The sequence below is a fragment of the Argiope bruennichi genome, chromosome 8 (assembly GCF_947563725.1).
Source record: "Argiope bruennichi chromosome 8, qqArgBrue1.1, whole genome shotgun sequence".
Lineage (NCBI taxonomy): Eukaryota > Metazoa > Arthropoda > Arachnida > Araneae > Araneidae > Argiope > Argiope bruennichi.
This window is the reverse complement of record NC_079158.1, coordinates 114,892,815-114,918,856: the sequence shown is the minus strand read 5'-3', so window position 1 is coordinate 114,918,856 and position 26,042 is coordinate 114,892,815. Positions and strand designations below refer to the sequence as shown.

At 24.8% G+C, this 26,042-nt stretch overlaps 1 protein-coding gene across 1 annotated transcript; it reads right to left on the bottom strand.

The window, feature by feature from the left end:
* Positions 1–2,241: 2,241 nt before the first annotated feature.
* LOC129981496 (ion channel TACAN-like) lies at positions 2,242–26,032 on the bottom strand. The gene is made up of 13 exons (XM_056092350.1): positions 25,956–26,032; positions 24,097–24,194; positions 22,577–22,695; positions 19,779–19,892; positions 14,006–14,065; positions 13,822–13,914; positions 12,208–12,297; positions 8,229–8,294; positions 6,815–6,876; positions 6,230–6,322; positions 5,391–5,455; positions 3,692–3,760; positions 2,242–2,601 (listed from the first exon to the last, which is right to left on the bottom strand). The coding sequence occupies exons 2-13, from the start codon at positions 24,172–24,174 to the stop codon at positions 2,485–2,487; spliced, it is 1,026 nt and encodes a 341-aa protein (XP_055948325.1). The 5' UTR covers positions 24,175–24,194; positions 25,956–26,032; the 3' UTR covers positions 2,242–2,484.
* Between the last annotated feature and the right edge of the window lie 10 nt (positions 26,033–26,042).

Genomic DNA, 26,042 nt, shown 5'->3' with positions numbered 1-26,042 from the left:
AAATTTGGCTTAAAGAAGCAATAATAATTTTTAAAAAATGCTTTCAGGAAGAAAAGTACGAGGATTAGTATCACAGGTATTCAGTTCACTCTTTTTTTAATCAATCAACTAAGACTGATAAAGCGAATTTTGTCAATCATAATACAATTAGTATAATAAAATTGCTTTAGAGATCAGAACATGCTGATGAAATAATGGCAGGACCTTCTTGGAATTTATTTAATAGTAGAATTAATTTAATAGTAGAATTTACTTAACTTCAGATTTATATAGTTATACTTAAGTACTGAATACTCTATTACAGAATAGGCAAGGAAATTGAATTTGGCTGACTTTAAATTAAGTGAATTTGGCAATTAGCCTGTAAATAGCATATTTCTGTTGAGAATAAATGATTTTTTAAAAATCATTATTAAAAATGGAAATTAAAATATGCAAAAGACATTTTTTTCAGTAAATAAAATTTCTTCAGGTGCTGATCAAATAACAAAACATTCATACTTTTTATCATACATAACCATTATAGTAGAATAATTTAGCTGTCATTTTAACATAAATAGTTAATTAAAATTTGTAAGCAGTAGAATACAAATGAACTGCTCAATGCAATAATATTGATCATGGGGAGAAACACCTACACACCAATTTCAAAGTAAGTATATATAAATTGATGTCAGAGAAATGCTATTTGTTTTCTAATTTATTCTCACCATTCATTTCATATTTAAAAAAAAAGTTTTAAAAATATGATAAATTATGTAAGTAGTTTTGCATTATTTTAGACTGATTTTTCCTTAAATTTAAATCAAATAAATTAGCATCAACCAGAACATAAATATAAATAAAATATGTTACATAAAATACCAATTTATGTAACATATTTCCTTATATGCCAATCTCAGCAACCAATAATTGGTTAGCAAGTAATGGCTTTGAAAAATTCAACTATTTTGGTAGCATGCAACATTCTCAGAAGAAATTATTTACATGATAAATTGTAGATTAGAGAAAGAAACAAGACAGTTTTTAATAAAACTACAGTGTCTTGACTTATAACAAAAACTTAAATTATTATTTTAAATTAAAATCAGTAAATTCAGATGCTATTAAGTATCATACTATTATAAATATTAGATATACTAATAAACATGTATCATTTATAAAAAATACAAAAAAAAACATATTTACATCTCATTTTATATATGAACATTAAACAGCAGGATAACTAATACAGTATTAACTGCAATCTAATGATATGTATCATTAAAAAAAGATCAACACTTGTTCAAAAAATATCCTAACAGAAACAAATGTCCTAAGATATTGCAAAAAGTTACATCTAAAACAGGTACTAAATTTTAAGTCAAGAAGTAAAAGATAAAAACATGCATTTCTTTCATATACTAAAAAAGGGGGAAAAATCAACAATTTTAAACCTGATTAACCTTAATGATTCAAATTGGGAAGGGGGGGGGCAGTAAGAACAAATTACAATACATGAATATTAGAAATGCTAATATTTCTTGATATTATCACGCAAAAAAAAATTTGACATTTCAATCATTTTTAAGATTATTAAAAAAAATATGGCTACTAATAAAGTTTTAAAAAATATATATGCTTAAAATAAATGTTATCAAAGCTAATTTATTATTTAAAAAATATTGTCCCTGATTTGAAAATTATATTCCAAATAATAATAAAAAAAATCAGCATAGCAAAAAAAAAAAAAAAAAATAGTTAAAAATTATACTTAAAAAAAAGAAAGAAAATCTGAAAATCACGGGAAATACAAACCAACATCAAACTTTGTCACATTTCTTATCAAAATCTGCCAAAAATGCATGAAATTACCTTGTAAAAAATTATAAATAACAATTTTAATTAAGATTCCATTAATTTAATTAATTAAATTACATTAGTAATTTTATACATACATTTTCTATTACTACTATTAAAAAATAAATATATATTAGATATTTTCTTTTCAGAATTAGATAAATCTTTAACAATATGAAGGCACAGTGTTATTTCCATATATTTACAGATTCAGTAATCAGATAACAGTTTATCAAAATGCTATTCAATAATTTTCTATAAATATGTATTTTTTAAATTGTCATGGATAGGAAAATATTTTAAAATTTCCATCACAGAATCTGAAAAGGTAAAAAATAATACTGGCATTTGGTAAAATTACATTTCACAGAAAAATAGTAAGATTTTTCACAGATTTTCCAATTCTAAAACTTACATATTCTTTAATTTGAAATGTATTTAAAAAGAAATTAATATTTAAAAATTTTCATAATTCATTAAATAAATTAAACATATGAAATTAAATATGAAAAACAATAAATATATTAATCAATAAATAACAATAAGTTCATTGCATAACTTCTTTAAATCTCCAATTAATAAGGAGTGTTTTTTTTGTTCCCACAACCTATGAAAATATTTCAAAAATGCAATAAAGTTTTAAACTTATTGCAATTTGCGTAAAATCATATCTTTAAGGTTTAATTTCTGATGAACTATTTTGGCAGTAGTAAGAGAATTCCCACTGAATAAAAGGAAGAAAATAAAAGCAGCAGTTGGTACCTAAAAAACAAAGTAAAAATTTTAAAAATAAACAAAAAAAAATTATAGATTTTACAAAATAAAAAAATACTCCCATTACAAATTTGATGCACAAATTTATTGCACTATTTGAAAGCATTTCTACTGAAATTATAGATTCTAAGTCATCCCAGTTATGAAACTGAAATAAGAATTCATAATTGAAATTTCCTTTTAATCAAAAATTATTTTGTTGTTTACTATTTTAGTTCTACTTAACAGAAAATGTGAGTGTCCGCATGCACATGTTTTGTCTAAAAAAATTTAAAGCCAATCATTTCACACATTAATTAAAACAGGGCTTCTTAATTAATATTACTGGTGTAAATAAATATGAGGTCATACAGAAGTTGAAAAAAAATCTCTCGCATAGCTTTCTGTATCAAATTCAACATTAATTAACCAAAATAGTTAAAGAGAAATTGTTTAAAAACAATTTTTAAGCTTGGTTTAACTTAATTTTTTTTACATAATGATTAATTACAATTTCGTTTATTATCTTTGGGGGTTGCAATTTCTTCAAATAAATGAGATTAAAAGAATTCTTTATAACATAAATAGTGTCACGAGTAGAAAAAATTTAAGAACCCAAGCATCATACTTTCAGAAAAAAAAAAAAAAAAAAAAAGTCAGAGATAAATATTTCCAAATAAATTATGAATATTTGGAATCAATCTGCTTCTTGATTTAAAAGTTTATCAGTTTTTAATACCTTTTATAATCAACTGACTCTAAATTTTAATTGGGTATCAGATTTTTCTATTGCATATCTATTTACATACATTTTGATATTATTCAAAATGTTGTTTTTATCCTTCTGTAATTACTATTTTAATCGTTTAAAGAAGATTAGATTTTTGAGGAAGGGAATGAAAAAGTTAAATGTGTGCAAAAAAAATCCTAGTTTTTAATACAAAAAAAAAGTTTAAAGATTGCTGGATTGAAAATTATTGTTGAAATAAAGTTCAGAACTGAAACCAAAGATAAACAAAGAAATTAACATTTGTAAGCTTTTTTTTCAGATTTATTTTAATAGTAATTATATAAACTGCATAAATAAATCAATTCTTACCTGCCACTCTACTCCTTGAAACTGAACTGCAATTTTGTAAAGAGTATAAGCATTATATAATTGCCATGTCTACAAAAAAAATGAAATATGCTGAGTTAATAGATATCATTCTGGCATATTTAAAATATTTAAATATGAGTTTTGTGATAACTTATAACTATTTCTTTGATTTTAAACTAACTATATATGCTGACATGTTAAAAGTTATGTTAATTTAAATTGCTAATTATCCTTGCTTAATTAAAAAATATTTCTTAGATGAACTGCTGATTGTATACTGACTGCAATGCTTTTTTTATAGTAATCTGGGCTTAACATTAATCCAGATATTCATTAGTTAATGATTAATTCTAAGTCAAAGACCAGCATGTTTCACTTAAATCAATGAATAACAAAAAATATGAGTTAATGAATCTGAAATATAAAATTTGCATGTTTACATATCAATAAGTTGACATTTGCTTCAACTAATAAAATGTTACTTAATAAATTAATGCAATCTAGAAGTTCAATTTTTATAATTTTGAAAAAATATAGTTCAAAATGTGACAAAATAACAAAATGTGACAAAATAAACAGAAAATAATTAATTCATTTTTATCAATTCTTGATGCAAACTATTCTTATGACCATGATCACAAATGCAGCAGTGCTAATTGCATATTAAATTAAGAATTTGTATTAAATCATTTTTAAAATACTGTTACAAATCTATATAATATTGCTTCTCTGCAATGTTAGCATTATTGCTGAAAAAAGATTTGCACAAAATTCCAGTGGATGTCAGTTAATGATCCTCAGCGTTGGTGACAAAAATGTAGGTTCTGGAAATGCAAGAATCATGACAATATCTCTTTAAGTAATGGAGATCCACAGATCCTTTCAAAAAATTCTCTCGCATATCTTATTGGAAATCCATAAAAAAAGAAAGCTCTTATATAATGATTTGTAATACCTTAACTGTTTTTTGTTCGTTTATTTGCTTCACATTTTCCATGGAATAAAACAAATAATCATTATCGTTATCAGTAGCGAGTTGGATTTCCGGTAGCTTATACCCACTAGAGAATTTCTATAATAATACGCTGATTCATTTACTATTAATATCTTGCACAACCTTGACAAAAGGTATATTTATCATATACTACTCTATTAGAGATATCTCCAAAACTTTCTAAAACATGAATGTAAAAAATAAATTTGAAATAGCAAGTTCGTTTTCGTGCCTCACCCCAAGAATTCGCAGTGCATCTCATGCCTTTTTTTTTTCCTTAAGCCATCAATCAGGTAAATATAGATAAAATATCTCACTAGGCATGACGTTTTGTAAAACTGCTTTATATAATTTAAAGAAATAAAATATTCTAAAACATTTCAGCTTTTGCAAATTTTTTTTGATTAAAAAAAATGAAAGATAGTAAAAAGAAAAAGTTGAAAAGTCTTCCATATAAACACAGAATTTTGGATTACAAATCATTCTTATTGAAAATTCCAAGAATATCCCTAATAATCAAACTTTATATCTGTTTTTCTCTGTTGTTTAACTTTGTTGCAAACCAGTATTAAAACTTAACTACAAAAAAGAAGAAAAAAAATTTTTTTGGTCTGTAAGAGAATTTTCAACATTTTTAACCGAGAACTACTGACATAAATAAAAAGAATAATAAATTAAAAAAACAGACAGACAGAAAATACTTACATAGCCAATTATTAAGAAAGGCAACAAAAATTTTAGACCACGCCACATCCAAGAGTGAAAGCCATCTAAAGAATAAAAGGTGAAAAAATACTGTTACAAAACAGATATAGCAAATTCAGAAAATCAAAAATAATAAATAAAGATAGGTTCAAATTTTCAGAAAAATGTGAAGCAATAATATATCCACCGAATTTAATTTTTTTTTTTCAATTCATTTATTAGGAAATTTTAAAAACTCCGAAAAATTGTACTATGATGATGTTTTTGACTTGATTCAACTATTACACTATTTTTAAAATTTACTCTGAATTATATCACAGCAATAACATGCAAAAAAAAAAAACATAGTATCATCAAAACACTGAGTATAAAACCAGAAATGAAAACAAAAATATTATTGCAAAATATAACTAAAATATGTTTTAGACTTAATAAAAATAGACAAAAAAAAAAAAAAAAACTGTGCAGAAATAAAATCGGTATCACTGAAAAGATTTTTCTTTTAATTTTAAAAGAGATATGAAAATGATTCTTGTACAGTCATATGTTTCAAAATTTAGACAAAATGTTAAAATTCTGATTAATTTCTATTTAAAAATCTATTCAAAATTTGATTAATTTAAAATTTAAAATTGGTACAAAATGTTCTTAGTGGACAGCTACTAAAGGAATAACTTAATGTTAAATTTGGAAACTTTAACACAAAGTGTACAGTGTTAAAGAAAAAAGAACTTTGTATGAACGAATTTACAGACAGTATGCTAGCTTATAAATATTAACATGTTAAAATGTAAACTAAATAAAAATTTGTTTTGATAGTGAATTTATCATATACATACCGACAGTTATGTCCATGTTATGTCTTTCTCCGAGAGCTCTTAGTCGATATAAACAACCTTGTTGATAATTATATTGCAGAATTTGCACAAAACCTGTTAAATAAAAAAATATCAACATAAATGAAAACTTGACTAAAGTTGTTACAGAAGTATATTTAAATATTTAGAAAAAAATCTGTCTTTTAGTAAATGCAGAATTAACTTTAAAATGATTTTATGAAAACTTTACAAAACAAAACTGATCCTAATACAATATGAAATCAGAATATTTATTTCGAGTATTTTAAGCTCTCAAATTTTTATCTCGCCCCTTTATGTTTCAATTGTTAACAAAATGTGTTTCCTTAATTTGAAATCAACATGATTGGAAGAATGATTAAACATATAAAACATTTTGAAATAAGCATTTTTATATGTAAAGCATTTTCATACTTTCATTCTGTTTAATCTATATAATTTTTCCAAGCTCTATCTCTTCCAATTGAGAAACTAAACTATAAAAATTAAATTTTTCAAAAATATTTTGATAGCATAATATACAACAATGCTTGAAATATCTCAAAGTATTTCTATTTTTATACTTACTTGAATAACATGAGTACAGCATGAATTGTTTCCTAAAGAGCTGGTATGATGCCCCGTCATGCCTGCAAAAAATAACAAAAATAAAAATGATAAATCACGAATGGAATAATGAAAGATAGTCCTGAAAAATAAGTCAATAATTTATCCAGTAACAAATTTAAAAAATAGACAATTGATCTTCACTACAAATATTATATAAATGCAGTGCAATGCATGCACCACTAATGTTACATTATAGTATTTTCAGTGATAATTTTTTAACAAAAAACATTAATCTATATAAAATGGTACACCTTTTAACAATGTTAACATTATATATATGTTTCATTCTGTTTAATCTATATAATTTTGGAATATATATATATACACTGTATACACACTCTTAATAGATGGCCACACCGATCAAATGCTAGTAACCTTTCGGTGATTATTATTAATAATTATATGAAAAGCAAAAAAATACATAGATTCTGAGTAATAAATTAAAGATAGGAAAAAATGGTTCAAGACTTTTTAACAGGTTTCATTTCTATTTTATTCTGAAAATTTAGATAATGAAGTTTGGCTAAGTGATCCATTTTTTAATTTAGATACTAAGATAAAGTTCAAGCTCAAGAAAATGATCAACTTTTGAGAAGAAGAAAGAGAAATCTCATCTTTCTTTCTTCCTTTCAAGAAATCTCAAGGATAAATTTTTAAAAATAATAACTTATATACGTTTTGATTTTTAAAAAAAAGATGAATATAAGCACATTTCTGTACAAAACAATAAAATTTGCATTGTAGTTTGTAATATTTTTGAGAAACTCGATTTTCGATCACCAAAACTGGACTTATTAATTAAAAATAAACTAAGGACATGACTGCAATCTGAGGTTGACATGCGATTCGAATATTGAAGATAAAGTGTGATTTCCTATTAAATGATAAATCTTATTATTTGCAATTATGTATTATTATTTACTGTTTCCTACAATACATAAATAATATATTTATATTATGATGTAAAATATTTATAAGTCTAGCTGAATAATAAAAATTAAAAATATTTTATTCTTTGATTACAAAACTTCATTTAAAGTGCACTGATTTGTAATTCGGAAATGATTTTAAGATAGTACACATTTTTTATTCTTATTTATATTATATAAAATTTAAAAAGGAAAAAAATGTCACGTTTAAAACTAAAGTAATTAAATAATTTACACTTAATGTTGTTAAAATCAGAAAACATTCAAAATAATTAAAATTTAACAGCCACAATAAAACTACTGAAACATTGATATCTTCATGGGTGAATTTCTAGGCAAGAATTAAAATCTTCAAACTTGAATCAAAATGCTTTAAAAAAAAAGAGCAAACAAAAAAAAAACTAAATAAAGAGAAGAAAATAAGAATTTAACAAAAAAATTACCATAATATAAGGACACCTGTTAAAAGCGTTGCAATGAAATGATGTAGTCTCCACCATCCTTTAATGCTAAAAGATACATAAAATTCAAAATTAATCTTAAACTAATTATTTCCATTTATTACAATTGTACAAAATTATGTAAATATTAGTTTATCTATTTCTCTACATGAAATTATTTAGTAGAATAAGTTAATTATGCATAGTTGAAAATAATGCAAAAAGTTTTAATTTGAATATAAAATGAAGATTTTACATTAACTATTTCTAACTAATTTGATGCCAAAACGCAAAGATTAGTTTTATAAAGTATAAGAGAATGCAAGGAAATAAAAAAAAACTAAGAAGCAAAATTTTACTTTTTTTTACATTTAGTTACTTTTAAAGATAAACATTTTTCTTCTATATAAATTTATAGTTTTTGACTGACCTTGAAGGAAAAAAAAGAGAGAACACTATCAACTTTTGAAAGTACAAAAGCATCAGGTAATCAAAAAGAAAAACACCAAAATATTGCTTATCTTCATGAAAATTGTACAAAAATAACTTATAACAAATTTTAAAAATTATTTCTTAATGAAATCAATTTAATTGTCATACAAATTTTCTCTGATTTTTACAATGCTTTAGATCCATTTTTTAATAATTTGAAACAATATTTTTAATTGTTGTAATGAAATTCTAACTAATCACATTTTTCTTCCCGTTATTAAAATTATATTTTTTAAAAAGGGAAGGGTTCACCTTTTTAACAATTAGTTATACACTTTTGAGCTATATTTCTGAAAGTTTCTGAACTCACTGGAATGAAGTGATTTTTATTACATTTGATAAACTTTATATAATGAAATATTTTCAACTCAGTTTAAATAGAAACAACTCACAATGCAATAATAGATATGTAGTTTTCAATTACAGATTTTAAGTTCCATTTTATCTTCGCAATTGTTACAATTCATGTCACAGTGCTTTTAATAATTGTTACATAGAAAAAATTTGAATATGTATAAAATTTATTTAAATTAATTCCATTTATTCCCTAAAAATTTTGAAAGTTTTTTCAAAGTTATTTTTAGAATTGTTTATGAAAATGTACATTCTTTTCTAAATTACATTTGCAAGATTTTTAAAATTTCATATTAGTTTTTCATTCAGAATATATAATACATTAATTGTTTTGCAAATTTTCTAACTGGTTAATTTTTTTTTTAGCTGCTTCATTCCGACTATTTTAACTTAAGAACATTTGGTCCAAAATGTTTAATAAGAAATATTTTATTTCAAAAACAATTACAGAAAAAGGTAATTCTATTTTGCATAAATTTTAGTTTCCATTAAATTCATATGCATCAGTCTTACAAAAAAAATTAAATTAAATTTTGAAAAACTGCAAATTTTATATTAATAATTTAACAGCCAGGAAAATGAACGTTTGGGGCAAACAAGTTAGTTACCAAGTCAATATAAAAAAAAAAAAGCTTAAATTTCTCAAGGGTGCATCAAAATGTCTAATTTGTTTTTTAAACTGTAGGCACTAATAATAAAGAGTATTCTTTGGAGTTTCTAAAAAAGTAGATTTTGCATTACTGCTTTTAAAGAATTCAATATTATTGTTTTTAAAAAAAGTTAATCGCCGTCCCTCATTACAACCATATTGTTACGAATCTGTAATGTTACTTCCCTGCGCAGATAGTTCCAACGTAAGGAAAACGGTTTGACACGGATCAATAATCCCCGGCCTTGGCGACAAACTTGAGACTTTGGCGACAAAATGGAAGATACTAGAATTCTTCCGGAACTTTGATGATAGGTCCGTTAAGACGCGATTTATTAAGGTTATCTTTCGAGAACTTTTCTGCCTTATCTCAGAAACTGTAAAAGACCGTGAAAAGGAACTATAAAGGGCTCAATAACAAAGGAATTATAAAAGGTCACATACGGGCTGGAGCCAGTCATTTGAGTTCAGCTCAAATTATTAGTTAAACGAGTTCTCTCTCCGAGCGCTTTCAGCTTTTATCATTGTTGTGCTACTTGCGTTCTGCTGTTTGCAAGAATTGCTGCTATTTATAGCTTGTGTACGTCTTGGCTGTGTTAGGTCGTCTTATCGTTGGTGTGTATTCGTGCCTTCGTGTTAATAAACGTCGTTATTTCTTATTGAGGCCTATTCACTGGGCCATCATACAACCACTACAGCGAACCCGTCGATTTTAGAGCAATTTCGGGGACCGTAGAGAATTTCCGTAATATAACATTACAAATTCAAAACAATACTTTTTATCTTTAAATTCTTAATCATTCCCTGTAATAATATTAATTGAATTCAAATGTTATTAATTAGAAGAAGAAAGAGCATAGTTCTAAATCTAATTTTTTTTTATCTTAAACTTTTTTTTTCTTTTGCAAATTTACAATTTTACAATTAAGTTTTGATTAAGCTTGAGTTTTTATTGGTGCAAACATATCTATTACTACTTCTAAATCCAATTTACCGACAAAGAAACTCCAATATTGCTAATTTTCCTTGACTCATAATTGTGCCATCTATGTAACTGAAAAACTTTATGTTTGCCCCTCCCCAACTCCTTTCTCTCTCTAAAGCTGGGATCCCTTGTCCTTAGGTCCCCTTTTCAAGTTCTATACTCCAACTGTTATGTCAGTGAATCATTTGATAACATTTTAATAGAAAAGTTTATAAAACAAAAAATAAACTTCAATGACATCCATTTAGCATCTCTAAATACTTTTATGAAAACTATTGGTTTTGGCTTTTTATTGGCTTTTTAAATCAAAACTTTTCAACGAAATTCTAGAATTTGATCTTCTGAGAGAGTTAATAATAAAATCATTAAGTTCAATGAAGCACATATTATATTATTTTCATATAGTTAATGACACTTTATCTTCATTAAAGTATTAAATATTGTATTAGATATGTCTGCAATATCTGAAAATATTTACACTTATTAACGATCAGTGAAATTTCATTTATCTTTAACATTTTAACCCATAAAAAAGTTAAATCATAATCAGAATAAACAATCTGAAGAGATAACTACCTTGTGTAGTAATTTTAATTGATCAAAATCAATTGAGCATTGTAAATTTCTTTTTTTTAAAACCTAAGTTTCACACTCATTTTATATTTTATTTATAAAACACCAACTATTTTATTTACACAAAAGATATTGACAAATTACAATAAAAACACACCGAAATAATCTTGTCAACAAGGAAAATACTAAAAAAAAAATTATTTTCCAGAGAGCTTACCAATAAAAAAAAAATCTTTCGCTCACCAGTAACTGCCCTCAAACTTTTTATTTACATGTTGATTGCCAACATACAGTGAAAATTTCCTTTTTTAAGTATATAGATTCACCAACATTAGTTGCCTCATCAAATCAAAATAATTCATTTGATATGCAGAAAGTAATACATTTTCTAATCAGTCTGTATAACATAATTTCTTCTCATCCTCCAGCTATTTGAGTGGTTAATTTCCATCTATCTTTTTGTAAGTTTCTGCCAATTCTTTTAATATGAAAGTTCTGTTTTCCACTCCATTATACTTGCCTTTCAGACAATCAGATGAATTTTAATTCCTGATTGACATGGGTAGGTTTACTTGGGCATATCAGAAGAGATTTGACTATTCCAAAAGTTTACTAAAGCAGCAATTGTTGGAAAATAAACTTGTACATTGTCATCATTTATGTGCACATAATAAATTCTAGAGGATTCTTAAACAGTATTTTTCCTTACTCAAATAACCATACAAAATGCAAAACATCTTATAACATTTATATTTTTTAAAAGAATGTATTAGCAAATACGACAAAAAAAAAAGGGCATAATGCATGGTGAAAAAGCAAAGTACATGTAGTAAAAGAGCAAAAAATTTTATGGATTTATGACTACAATTTTCATAAAAATCCAAAATACAGAAATCTGAAAAATATTAAATAAAACAAATAATGCCTACCGTGATCCATTCACAACAAGGATACTTTCTCTTATTGTTAAGGTACAATAATACCAGACTAGAAGGAAATGAACTATAGCATCCAGACTCCTGAAATAGTTTCTCACAAAATAAGTTTTAAATACTTTTTATCAGAACAGATTTCAGATAATTTCAATTTCATTGACAAACTCAAATATAATCAAAATTTTTATACATTAAAATTTCTTGTTTTCATAAGATATATATTAGCTAAGTATGACTGTTAGAAGAATGCAAGCATATACAAAACCTTCACATAACAATATTATATAATTTAAATTAAATAAATTCTTCAATTTCCACACTCTTTGCTGTTTCATTCAAAAATAATTTAAGCACTAAAAAAATCATTTCATTTTACCATTTGATTTTTGATTAGAATTTTAATGGAAAGATTCTAAATATACATAATTTGATGAAAGAATAACAAAAGTTACCACTACCATGACTACAGATTTTAGACAGAACAAAACAATTCAGTGCTTAACAAAATGATGTTCACAAAGTTTCTTAAATTTAATTAACAGTATTTGAAGACAAAGAGAAATATAAATCTTTTTTAAGTACTAGTCAATTATTATTGTAAAAGTTTAATTATAATTTTATATGTTATAAAATTATATTTCATTCATAAAATATGATAATACTGTTTCATGAGAAAGAAAGAAAACACCTAACTAAATTTAAACTATGCTAAAAAAAAATGACTATTTTATCAGAGTGAGGAAGTTACCAAGTAAAAAATGTACACAATAAATTTAATTCAAGTTTAGAACAAATAAAATTGTAAATTTCAATTGTTGAATTGGTTTTAAATTGTAATCGAAATTCTCAAAAGGAAGAAAAAAAGGTAAAACCTTTCATATACAACATTTCACTGATCATTGATTAGGCATTGTTTCAAAATGCACAGAATAGAAAGAAAGAATAGTTGTTTAAGCTAACAATTGCAACTCCAAATTTAGTAGTTGTAGGTGAGCAAAAATTTCTCAACAACTGAAATCGTGGAATTAAAATAAAGCAAATGTAACATTTTTTATAAAATCATTAAATAAAAATTTGATTTCTCATTCATCACATTTTAGTGAGCTGATTTCAGCTCACTAAATTTTTATACATGGTATTTTTATAAGTAATATTTCTTTTTTAAAATGCAAATTCCCATAAAAGTCAATAACTTGGGCAACCCACATCATTTATGAATGGTTTATGATCATAAACCAATCACCAACAGCTTTAACAATTTTTTAAATGGATAATGTTTATGGTATAACTTTCAACATTTTCTTAATGTTCAAGTTAAGAACCTAACCCCTCTACAAATTTAGAAATTTTATTGTTTCAGTTTATTACTAGTTATATAGAAATGCTTCTGAGTCAAAATGTTTAAAATTTAGTAACATTTTTGTGAATGCACTGAACTTTATTAATAATACAGTTAAGATGCTAAAAACATTGATCAAATACTGTTTTCAGCATTGCTGTAAATGTATATATGTAAAATCATCAAAAATATTTAAGGCAAAAAAAGAACAATGTTTAGGAAATACTTAAAACAAAAAATTTTTTACATTAATAAATAAAATTGCACACCTGTATGCAGTGAAAACATTCAGAAATGACAAAGATAGAACTATACATGTCACAACAAGTTTGAATCTTTCATATTCATCTTTGTACTTAAACCTAGGAGACAAAAATAGAATAGATTTTAAATAAAAAATAAGAAATTTTGAAAATTGTTGAAATAGCTTTTAACATCAGAATATATATTCACCTCTCTTCTTCATTTAGAAGGGTAACATTTACACTTCCCAAAACAATTTTCAAATACAATCTGCAAAAATGAAAGATTTTTAATTTGTTTTAAACATTTATAAAACTTAAGGAATTTTAATAAATTTAAACTATGAAAATGAAGAACAAGTAAATTTTTAATGTTACTATTTACAGTGAAAAATTCTGAGTGATCAAAATAATCAGTTATATTCTTATTCATATATATACTGAGAAAGACAAAAGAATGCAAAATAATATAGTACGAAAATATTAATGTTCTTTTTTTATACATATTATATTAAAGCCATAATAAAAGATTTTACTTCATGCTTACAACACAGTTATGTTGAAACAAAAAAGAATAAGCTAGGTTTTATTTTGTTTGGATAAATATATATTATATAAAATGAATGATTATTAACTTCAGCAATTTCTTTTTTTAGGAAAGATGAAATTCACCTAATATATAGAACGAGTCTCTATAAGCTGCAGAATTACCAAACAATTTTTTTAAAAATAGCTTGAGCATCAATTCAAAGTAACCGAGTGTATTAAAGCAAAATAAATCTCAAAAAATTGTATGAAAAAAGTGTAGTATTTTATTATTTGGCTCAGCTACAATAAAACACATAAACACAGATTAAGAATATGCAGAGTTATTTGAAATCTCTATTAACTACAATCTCCTGATAACAAATTTACAGAAATATTTATTAATCAAGAAAATATATATAGTGCTCTAATAAATGAAATGTATGGATTGAAACTTTTTGTTATAAACTTGTAAAAAGTTTGTAGACTAGAACACATAATTTTCAATCACAGTTAAAATATAATATATTAGTTTATAATAAAATTCATACATTGCATTTTGTATAAGTCAAATTTATTATACGAAAGAAAATTATGAATTTATAACATGAAGTGATATATTTCTTACATAACGCCATAAAAAGAATTTTTTTTTTTTTTTTTTTACTATTTTTTAGTAGCAAACAAAGCAGATACATGAATCTCTCACATTGTGCATTTATTCCTAGAAATCCTTAGCACTTTGTTGAAACTAAGTTTCTTGATGATTTTTTTTTTCAATATTTTTGAAATGTTAATGACATAGATGCCATATTAACAATAAGATATTGAACAAAAAGTCATATTTAATAAACAAGATTGCTCAAAACAGATATTGAAAATAAAAAATTCAAAGTTTATCAATTTCAAATTATAAGGTTAATAAACACAAAAATTGCTGAATACATTTTTTTTTCTATCAAACACTTAAGAAAAACTCATGCTACTTTTTATAGTAAATTAGTTGATTCTAATATTTTGCCATCACATGAATTCCAAACAAAAATATATATATCAGATCAAAGCTAATATTCAGAGAATCTCATAATTTTTAAAAGCTGGTAAAAGAATACTTTAAGTATTCTACAAATTACACAATATCCAAAATAATATTACATGATTATTGGGAGAAAAAATATGCTGTTTCATTAAGAGGATTTTATGTGCAGTCGTTTTGAAAAAAATATTTTCAGTAACATGTTTACTTCAAATTCATTAACTAGCATTGAATTTTATTTTGAAACTCAAAATTACTTTTTTTTTTTTTAACTACTGAGTTCTCCATTCAGAAGAAGAAAGAAGCAGATAATTTATTTGAATATTTCATGAATGGTCCTTTTAAATATTGAGACAACAGAAGTTTTCATGAAGGATATTTAACATTTCACCCTCACTATTTCTTTGCCATTATTTTCTCTCTCGTTTCTTTTTCTTGTACACTAATATATTAACTTATGTGGAACTTTTTCAGAACCACATTGTTTTTAAAGTAAAAGCAAAATATTTTTCATTTTTAAACAAACAAAATTTTAAAGATTTGATAAATTTTGTTGATTAGAAACTTAATACTCATTTACAAACAAGGTACGAGTTTAAATATTGATGATTAACCAACTATAACAGCTTAAATTTGTAAAAAAAAATTACAAAATTTATTAATTTAAATAAAAAAATTTAATCCATGCATATTTAATTAACAATTACTTTTTACATAAAATATTTTTTCACTTCCTTATATGTTAGATTTTTTTAAATTCTAATAATTTTATTGTATTCATATCAAATTAGCTGAACAACAAACGAAAATTAATAAATTTTTTAAATGTTCAATCTATTAATTAGTTAGAAAAATACTTCCTATGGAAATTCGCAGAATTCCAAAATATATTCTATAATGAAATATTTTACGCTGATCACATCCACTTTTATTTTATAAAGTGCAACACATTCATGAAAGACTGTGTAAAAATTGATTTTGATAAGTACATTTGAATGTCAATAACTCTAAATAAGGTAAGAGAATTACTTTTTTTTCTTCTCAAGTTCAAGAAGTTTTAAACTGGAAAATACCAATATCATAAAAATGTTGCATTTTCACAAAACATGAAAGAAAAATTCAATAATATACATGTATGTAGGGGGGGGGGGAGGGGAAAGTGGTGGTGACTTATCTTAAAAGCAAATTGCTGATGACATGGTGTCTAGACTTAAATAATATATTATTTACAACTATTTACATCTTTAAGTAAGGTAGGATAAGCACCTCATCATACTGACTCAATACATAGAACAAATCGGAATGAATTTGTGGGATGTTTTAGTGGAGAAGGTTGCAAATTGGGATAGTTAAGTTACATCCACACATAAAGAATGAGCGACGACTTTTTTATATAAAAATAAACATCTTTTAATTTTTAACGCTAACACATCGACAGACAACAGATTTTGTGAAAGACCGGAAATTGATCTTTTTAATTCGCACAGCTTGCGCGCTTGATCGTAGATAACTGCTTCGTACTTCCGGTGCGCAGTTAGGAAAATAGTTTTTCGAATACAGTCATTTTGATGGAAGCAGGATCGCCACAAATTAAAAGTCAAGTTCTTAAATGCATACTATCTCTTGATGTCAAGCGCCCCATCTAGTGAACAGCAGAGTTACCACTGCTGAAGTTAAAGGAGGATCTTCTGCAACACACTACCCTATATATATATATATATATCCTTAAATATTACACCTAAGCATATTTTTCAAACTACAAAGTTTCATTTGGAAAGGAGAACTTAAGTATGATAACACTTTATGTGGAAGTAGACAGGAAAAAGTTTAAATTTTAACTTTTATACATCCTATATAGTGTAAAAGTGCCAGTTAATAAAACATTTCCCCTACATTCCTTTATTCTCACACAATGTTCCAAATTTCTGTATACAAGATTTGCAGAGATATGCTCATTTTTACATTTAGAGGGTCTAATCTCAAATTTAGATTAAGACATTTCAAAAATGCAAATGTATTCAATACACAAAAATTGTTTAGTAGTATATCAACCCATCATCATGGATTCAAAGAAATTGCTAATCATGCATAAGCTTGTTCATTTTGATTTGATGACAGTTGTAATTTTGCTTTCATACAGAAAGGAAGAGAAGCTTGAGAAACTTAACATTTAAAATATCACAGAGACGACCAGAATGCTGAGCAACAAATTAAAATTGTATGCTGATACTTGTGTACTTCCTAAAAGAATGGCATATTTCAGCAATAAAAAGCATTTAGATATGCTAAAGATTTATGCAGTATGTAATTGTAATGCCAGCTTAAAAACAGAAGAATATAAATGTTTTTCAAATTTCTAGCACCCTTCTAGAAATATTTCACCAGAACAATTTAGCAATAACAAACTACACAATTCTTAATTTCTCCCAGAAAGACAGAGAGAATGAGGTGATGAGGAGAAGTGTTATCCTTGTGACTCGAAAATTGACATTTTGACTAATTTTTCAAGTTTCTCATATGCTTGAGTACAAACAGTCATTCCAGAACTCAACATTCTAAAACTGACAATGTAGAGAATGATTCAACATACTGGCAGCCATATATTATTCATTGAGTCCATTCATGAAATTACAACACTTAAATGAGCAACTAATTGATCAGAATTTTACAATTAGGCCCTATCTTAGGTAAAATCAAATCCTTCTATTCCAAGAAATGCATTTGGACAGATAAATGTTCCTTTAAGAAAAATTGAAATATTTATCTTCCAAACTATTTCTTTTCGAATTATATGTATATTATATCATATAAGAAATTCATCATCAGTGACAATTTTCTATGAATGTGTCTTGTGGCATTTTTAGAATTTTTGTACTTGTTGTTCATTCCATTTTACATAAAAGTATACTGAATGGCGACTGATATATTCAGTTAGTTTCATCTTCATCATTCAGCTAGTTTTATCTTCATTTTGAATAAGTTTATAAGCATTTCAATTAATTTATTATTTGATAATATTTTTTTTAATTGGATGAAAGTTAAGTCTTGTTTTCGTATTTGGCCTTTTTAATAATTTTTAATTATATATATACTATCCTCAAAAATTAGTGAAAATCTTCCTCAAATACTAATCAGAGTTAAAGAAAAATTATCCAACACAATAAATTTGTCCTTTAAAATCACAGCAAATTTTACATAATATCATTAAACTGTGTAGCTTAATTTGTTACTATAATTAAAAACATTTTACTCGTTGATGCTTTTTTGCTATGGAGACATATTAAACTTTATTTTTTATAACTAAATATTTTTTCTACAGAAGCAAAAGTATTTTTATACATTTGAGTATTTTATTTGATGAAACTTTGCAATTGAAAATATATGCCTAGTTGCAATAATTAAGCTTGCTTGTTCCTTTTTTTAATGCCCTTTATTCATACAGGATGTTCCAAAAAAAGGAACCATCTTTTTTAAACACCCTGCTTATTATATATCATAATAGAAAAATGTCAACTTGCAGTTTTTTATCTAAAATTGTTGAAAAGTACATGCCATTTCTATTTATGAATAAACAATAAAAATAAGAGAAATCAGACTCAGATTCTTTTACAATTCACAAAAAGAGGAAAAATCATTCTGCTGTTTATAGAAACTTTGGCTTATTTTGAAAAGTAAACGACAAAGAAATTGCAATTACTTTGACAAAATTAATAACCTTTTCAAACCTGTTTTTTATATTTTTTTTCTTTTATTTTGTTTTCAACTTCAGGAATAACTGATTACAGTAATTACTTTCAAAATTGGCCCAAGTTTAATATCAATAGTTCCACTCTATATTTTATTTTATAAAGTATTTATTTCTTACCAATGCAAAATAATTCTCCTTATTCAAGTACTTTCAAAGCAAATATTTTTATATATTAATTTTAGCATTGTTTATATAAATGATTGAATGTTTATAAAATTTAAACACAACAAACTCGATGAATTTAATTTTTACATAGTTTCATATGAAATCTATTTACACAGTGATGATAAAACTGTTTATATTTAGTGATAAAATGAAAAAAAATTTGTTTTTGCAAGTTATTAACTCTTCAAATAATATTTCCCTTCATAAGCTCAAAATATTGTTGCACATGTTTGATATGGTGTTATTGATATATGATTATTAATTAAATTTTTACTAATCAAATTTCTCAATCTTATTAAGTTACATTGGTTGGCCATAAAAAAAAAATGTGCTGTATTCCAGAAGTTAATCATGACTAAAATAAAGGTTTTTTTTGTTTTTTTTTCATGTTACAATAAAATTTTATAAAAAATCTAAACCATACGTACACATATTAAATATCCAAAAAATTTAAATTTGCAAACAATATTATCCAATTACATCTTTGATTTAACAAATGCTTTTACTTACCCACTGTCTTTAGGTAAAACGGAAGACATAGTTCTAAGCTCTTCTTTTCGGATATTTACTGATTTTTTAAGTTCAGTGTATTCTTCTTTTTCTTTTTCTGATGCTGGTCTAAGGCTACAATAAGAAACTAATTACTACTTTCAAAAAATGCAGTCCAATCTTCCAATAAACATAAATAAATTTTAAAATCAAATTTTCTATAATTAAAGGATATGCAACAGCAATAAAAATATATTCTATCTATATAAATAAAGGAAAATTTTATTTCTATTTACTGAAAAAAATATAACAATTTAATATGGATATTTTTAAAAAGAATTTTTAAAGAATTCAGATAAATTATTAATTACACTATAAAGCAAAAAGAAAGCTTTTTTTTTTTAACTTAAAAAAAAAAATCTTAAATATCAAAAAAGATGAAAATCAACAAACAGTAAATATCAAACATATTTTCTAAATGAAATTTAGTACACCTATAAAAAATTTCTCATAAAAATACTAAGTAAAGAAATATTATAATTTTTTTAAAATTCAGATTACATAATATAATTTCAATAAAAACATGAACAAAAATTTTAGAGGTGTAAACTATCGATTGAAGTATTTTCTCTAATGATATTTTGAAATTCCTAATTATTCATGGAAATATGTGGCACAGTAACTACAGATAACCAAATTTATCGAAAATCTTTGAACAATTTTTATTTTCAGAAGAGAATACACACAATTATAACTCAAAAAATAGTAATTTCCTGAAATAAAAAGTGCATTGGGTTACTTTTTACAAAAGAAAGTCTTATTTTTGTTTGTGTATATTAAAACTTTTTTTCTAAAGGATAAAAATGTTTAAAAATTTTAAAAATCACAAATAATTGAGAGTTTAAAAAATGGAACACCTCCATTTACATCTATTATCATATCTTCAAAAATTTCATTTGATGGAAAGGATTGGAGGGGACACGCTTGTTGAAGAAGACAAGCTGATTAACCGAATTTATACAGTTAATCTCGAAATTTTTCTTACACTATCATTTTTTTAAATTTAATCAATTGGTCATAATAAAATCATCCTTTCAATGAAATTTTAAGGAATTCTCATAATTTTGCGAGTTGTAGGGTTTTGAAAACATCTAATGTTAAATGAGTCATGAATTTTTGGTGATATCTCCGAAGCTATTATATTTTTCAAAAAATTTTGGGGAGATATTCTTGAAACTATTAAAGAAACAAATCCAAACAACATTCCACAAAAGGTTGCTTGTTACTATTATCAAATGAATATCAAAAGAAAATATCTAGTAATGAAATCAGTGTCGAATAGTAATATATTTGCCAATTTTCAAAATTATTTACGATTTTCTTTTTGCCAATCCTTTTATTGATATTTCATTTGTTTTTTATTTGTAATTACAATTATCTGACTCCTCCCAATAATAAGTATATCACATAAAAAATAATACTTAAATAAAATCTATAGTTATACATAAAATTCCCTGAATTAGTAAATTAAGTCAATTCCATATGTCAACATGTTTTAAATAAATTGACACTCAAATAGTAGTACAAATGACATGAAACTGAATTCTATGAATAGCATAAAATAAAAATTATGTTAAAATCAATTATGGATGAAAAGCCATATGTTTTTAAAATTTCAAAGCTGTAAAAAACTAAATTGATTTCTTCAAATATAGATCATCACCTAGTCTTAAGCAAATGAAGATAGTAAAAATATAGTAATATTTGATTTCAAGTCAACAAAATTGAGTTGAATTTTATAAAATCATAAGTTTAGAAACATTAGAATATTTTACCTTCATATCTAGAAATATATATCAAAGAGAACATTTTTTTATAACTGGGAAGGGGATTAAGTCTATTCAACAAGAAATGTCAATTGTCAGAAGGAACTCTTAGCTTTTTTTTTAATTCATTTTTCTTGTACTGTTTTTTTTTTTTTTTTAATTGACCTGAATTGTTATGAAGTTGTAATGTTGCTTTCCTGCACAGTAGGTTTCCTGATAAGGAAGATAGTTTAACAAATATAACACTTCTGAATGGATGCCATGTCAATGACTCCCATCCCTAGTGATGAAATAAAGGACTAGAATATTCAGGAATCTTGATGGTAGTTCCATAAGAACTAAAGTTAGTGAGATTATTCTGTAAGCTGCTTTGCCAAGTTAAGGAAGTTGTAACAAGCTAACTAGTTGTAACTAGAAAATGCTGAAAGTCAATAAGTATTAAGTCAGCTGAGTTAAGCCCAAGTGGGTAGTTAAGAGAAGTTCTTTCAGTGCAAACAATTAAAGCTATTTATTACTGATTTGCTGCATGTGTGCCACTGCTTATTGTTTTTATTTTGTGTATGCTTCAAATTTATGCTTTCATATAGGAAAAAAAAATGTCTCGCACCATTATTCAGACTGTTGCACTTTTTACAGTACATACAACTTTAGGATTTTTTAAATACTTTCATCACAATATTTAAATCTGAAAACTGGCATTAATTTCATTAAAGTATGTTAAATACTTCATTTTATTAGAATGCTAAATATAAATTTTAAATAAACTGTAACTGTAAATTGACTGCAACTGTAAATGAATTTGCAATGGGATGATTTTAACATCCTTAACAAAGCTGGCACACAGAATAAAAGATTTTAAACAAATTTTCAAAGAGTTTTTTCATGCCCAAAATGAGAAATGAGCATTTTTTCAACACTTAAATTAAATGTTGTTTAATCAAAGAAATAATAAAGAAATTGTGGTTAATAAAACTAGAATATTTAATGTTTTACCATTTCAATGATTCTGATACTCGAGTGACACCTTTTACTTGATCTGATATTGCTTTCTTAAAGTCTGCTTCAGTTTTCTTAAAATTAGCAACAGCTTTTGTACATGACTTTTGTAAAGCCTAAAAAAGAAAAAAAGCAAATTTAAAATACAATAGAAAATATTCTCTATTTTGTATTTGTTACCTTGAAAGATGATCAGCAATTGGATTTTCAACAATAAAAATAAATTAAAATAAAGTTTACTTAAAGAAATGTAAAACTTAAAAGTTTTAAAAAAATGTATTGCAAAAAAATTAAATTTTATTACTATTGAAATCATTCATATATACTTTAAGAAACTTTTTTTCTATCTATAAAATTAAGACAAAAAAATATACCAAAAATGCAGATGTGATTTACTGTATGGAAATGTTTACAATTAATATTTCTAATGTTAAATTAATATTTTAAGTATTATTTTATATTAGCTTGCAATTTGAAAACATTAAATATAAATCACATAAATTTGATTTCACATCACTACAGGAGTTATTAATTTTAATCTTACACATGTTTAAAATTCATTCATTTAAATACTGCAGTTTGGCAAGCAGTTTCAATTGCTCGTCGCACAAAAACATATATTGAATCAGAAATAAAACTTGTATATGCCCCCTCCAAAAAAAATATATGTCCATTTTTTCCTATACTACATCTGCATATATAGAGGGCATTGAGGCTAAATATATAAAATGTTAAAGTACATTATAATACAAAGAAAGAGGTTACTTTCACTGATGGTTATAATTGGTATATTTTCCATATAAAACCAATAACCATCTTCTCTTTGTCAATTTTCTTCTATATTTGTTCTGGTGAAAAGCTTTTTCTCACATAAAGAAATGAGTTTACGAGAGAGTTCACACTGTTTCTCATAATATAAGGGAGATTAGAAACACAAATGAATGAAATTTAGGATATACCGCACCAAAGCAGACAGGCTTAGGTGAGCCAGAGAATATTCAAATTAACATCAAACTACTTAGTCAGTAAATGGCAAATTGATTTATAAAAGTAGCATAAATAAAACCCAGGAGTTAACTTTTTTAAAAATTTACCTAAATTTCTCAAAACGAGATTTTATCCAAGGACTGTTATATATCAGCCTTTCAACAATAAAGTCTTTTGGTTCAGTCACTATTGCATTTTCAGCCAATGAAATATTCATTTGTGTATATAGGAAAGTGTCAGTTAATTCCAATTTTTAAAAAAGATAGCTGTAATTTCATAACTGATAATAATACATATTTTTCACAATGCATAGAAATTTTAAAGAGCATGCTGTAACATTTGTGTGTTTAGAGCATTTTCATATAGATACATAATGCCAAAATTCATTTCAATATTTTAATTATCATGAACATTGTATATTGTTTTAAAATATTTTTTTTTTAATTCCAATGAGTAGCCACTAGAAATGCTACATACAAAATCAGATAATTTTTTAAACATTCATATAAAAAAATGAATGAAAACACTACCTCAACTTCTTGAAAACTTTTTTTCAATTCATTCCATTCTTCAATTACAGCTGTCAAGCTACTTGATTTAGCCTCCATTCCAGCAGCTTACATCAACTCTATTAAAAAAAATCAATAGTTTTTGCTAATGAAAACTATTATTTAAAAAAAATTGATATATCTGATCAGAATATATTAAAATAAATTCTCAAACAAAATATGATGAGCTAATTATAAAGTAATAATAATAACATTTATAAGAATTCCTAAGGAACCACAACATTTTTAGTTACACAGAACTGCAAGTAACAATTATTAAAATGAACTATCAGAACTATAGCTTCAATCAAAAATATAAGCAGCAAATTTTAGATACAATAATATTATCTTAACCTTCAATATCTTCAAAACAATAGTTAAATAAAAGTTTTATTTCAAAAATCAATACTTTAAATTCATATACTAACAGCTATCAACAAAATGAAACATTGACTTAGTTTTAGTTTATCATCAATTATTCAGAAAAATGACAATATATCAAAAGCTTTTTCCCACATGTTCTGTGAAAATCTTTATTTTATAATGAGATTTTGATATTTCAGTCGCCCTGCAGCAAAATCTAACACAAAAATTTATTAACTTTGCAATACAATGTTGCAATAAAGATATTACAACTGTAATATAAATTTAATATAGTTTCATAATGTTTATATAATATTCAAAAAAATTAGATATCCAAAATTTTTATTTGATATCCAAGAAATGTTTTATAAGAAATTCAGAAACAACAGCACTCATACCAACAGTTAAAAAGAATATAAAGTAAAATAGATAAAAGTAATAATTTTAACAAATGTCTGTTGTTATAATTTAGGCGCCAAAATGTGTTGACAATATTATAGCATTAAATTATCTTAGTTTTATTCTTTCTTTATTTTTTTTTAATATATCCAATACATTTTTTTTTCTAATTTTGAATATACTAATGCCTATTATGAAATGTCACTTCACAGTAGTCTTAACACACTATCATCAATATGCTAATCAAATTTATATAATAATTGTAAAAAAAATTAAAGTAATAATTAAAAATAGTAATAAAAATTTTTCAATGCTGAAAATAAAACCTTCAAAATTAGAAAAAAACTTTACAAAAAAGACTGATGCGAATTTTTTATATTGAGACATAGTAGTTTTGTTAAATATTATTAGAAAGTAATATAATCATTTTATGTTTTCCATAAAAATATATGTTTAAAATTTGGTTAATTTTGGTTTAGTTAATTTGGATTGCCTATCATAGAGTAAAATACTATGAAAAAAATTTCAACTAAAAGCATTTACTAATTTCTTATTAATTAGATAGCAGCACAACTTACAACAAAAGTTAATTAATGTCCTGACATAATTTAAATCTGAAGCCTTTTGAAGCAATAGAGGGGTGTATTTTGCAGATAAAACTCTTAAATGATCATAAATAAGTAAGAATTTGTTGACAGCATTTCTCAGCTTTCAAAAACAATAAATCGCACATGGCACTTATGTATCCATTAATAAAAACATTAACATGGCAATTTCTTTTTTTTCACCGTCAAAAAAGTAGGACACTCATTTTGTCAGTATCAGATTTGAAAACCTCTTTTAGAATGCAAGAAATATATATTCGACTTTTATATGCGTGATCCAAAAAAAAGTACTTATTTGACAGCAAAAGTTTGTGACGAACATAAATTTTAATACTTTTAAAATAATCTTTATAAAATATTAAAGTTTAGTTACTTAAACAATTTATTCATAAATCCAAAATGCCTCTCAAAATTATTTATAAAGATAACACAAATTTTCGTATCCCCAAACAGTAGTTTATTTCAGATACTTACTAGGAAAACTTTGCATAAATTTAAAAAAAAATTGATAAACTGAAACCCGCGGCTCATACAAGTAGGCAGAATCGGCTGTCTGCTCTT

What these genes read in the sequence shown, in the direction of transcription:
- LOC129981496 (XM_056092350.1), bottom strand. Translation starts at nt 24,174, where the DNA reads ATGGAGGCTAAATCAAGTAGCTTGACAGCTGTAATTGAAGAATGGAAT. An exon ending in CTTCTAAATGAAGAAGAGAG is followed by an intron (nt 13,915 to 14,005) that starts GTGAATATATAT and finishes TTTGTCTCCTAG; the next exon opens with GTTTAAGTACAAAGATGAAT. An exon ending in CTTTCTTAATAATTGGCTAT is followed by an intron (nt 3,761 to 5,390) that starts GTAAGTATTTTC and finishes TTTTTTTTGTAG; the next exon opens with ACATGGCAATTATATAATGC.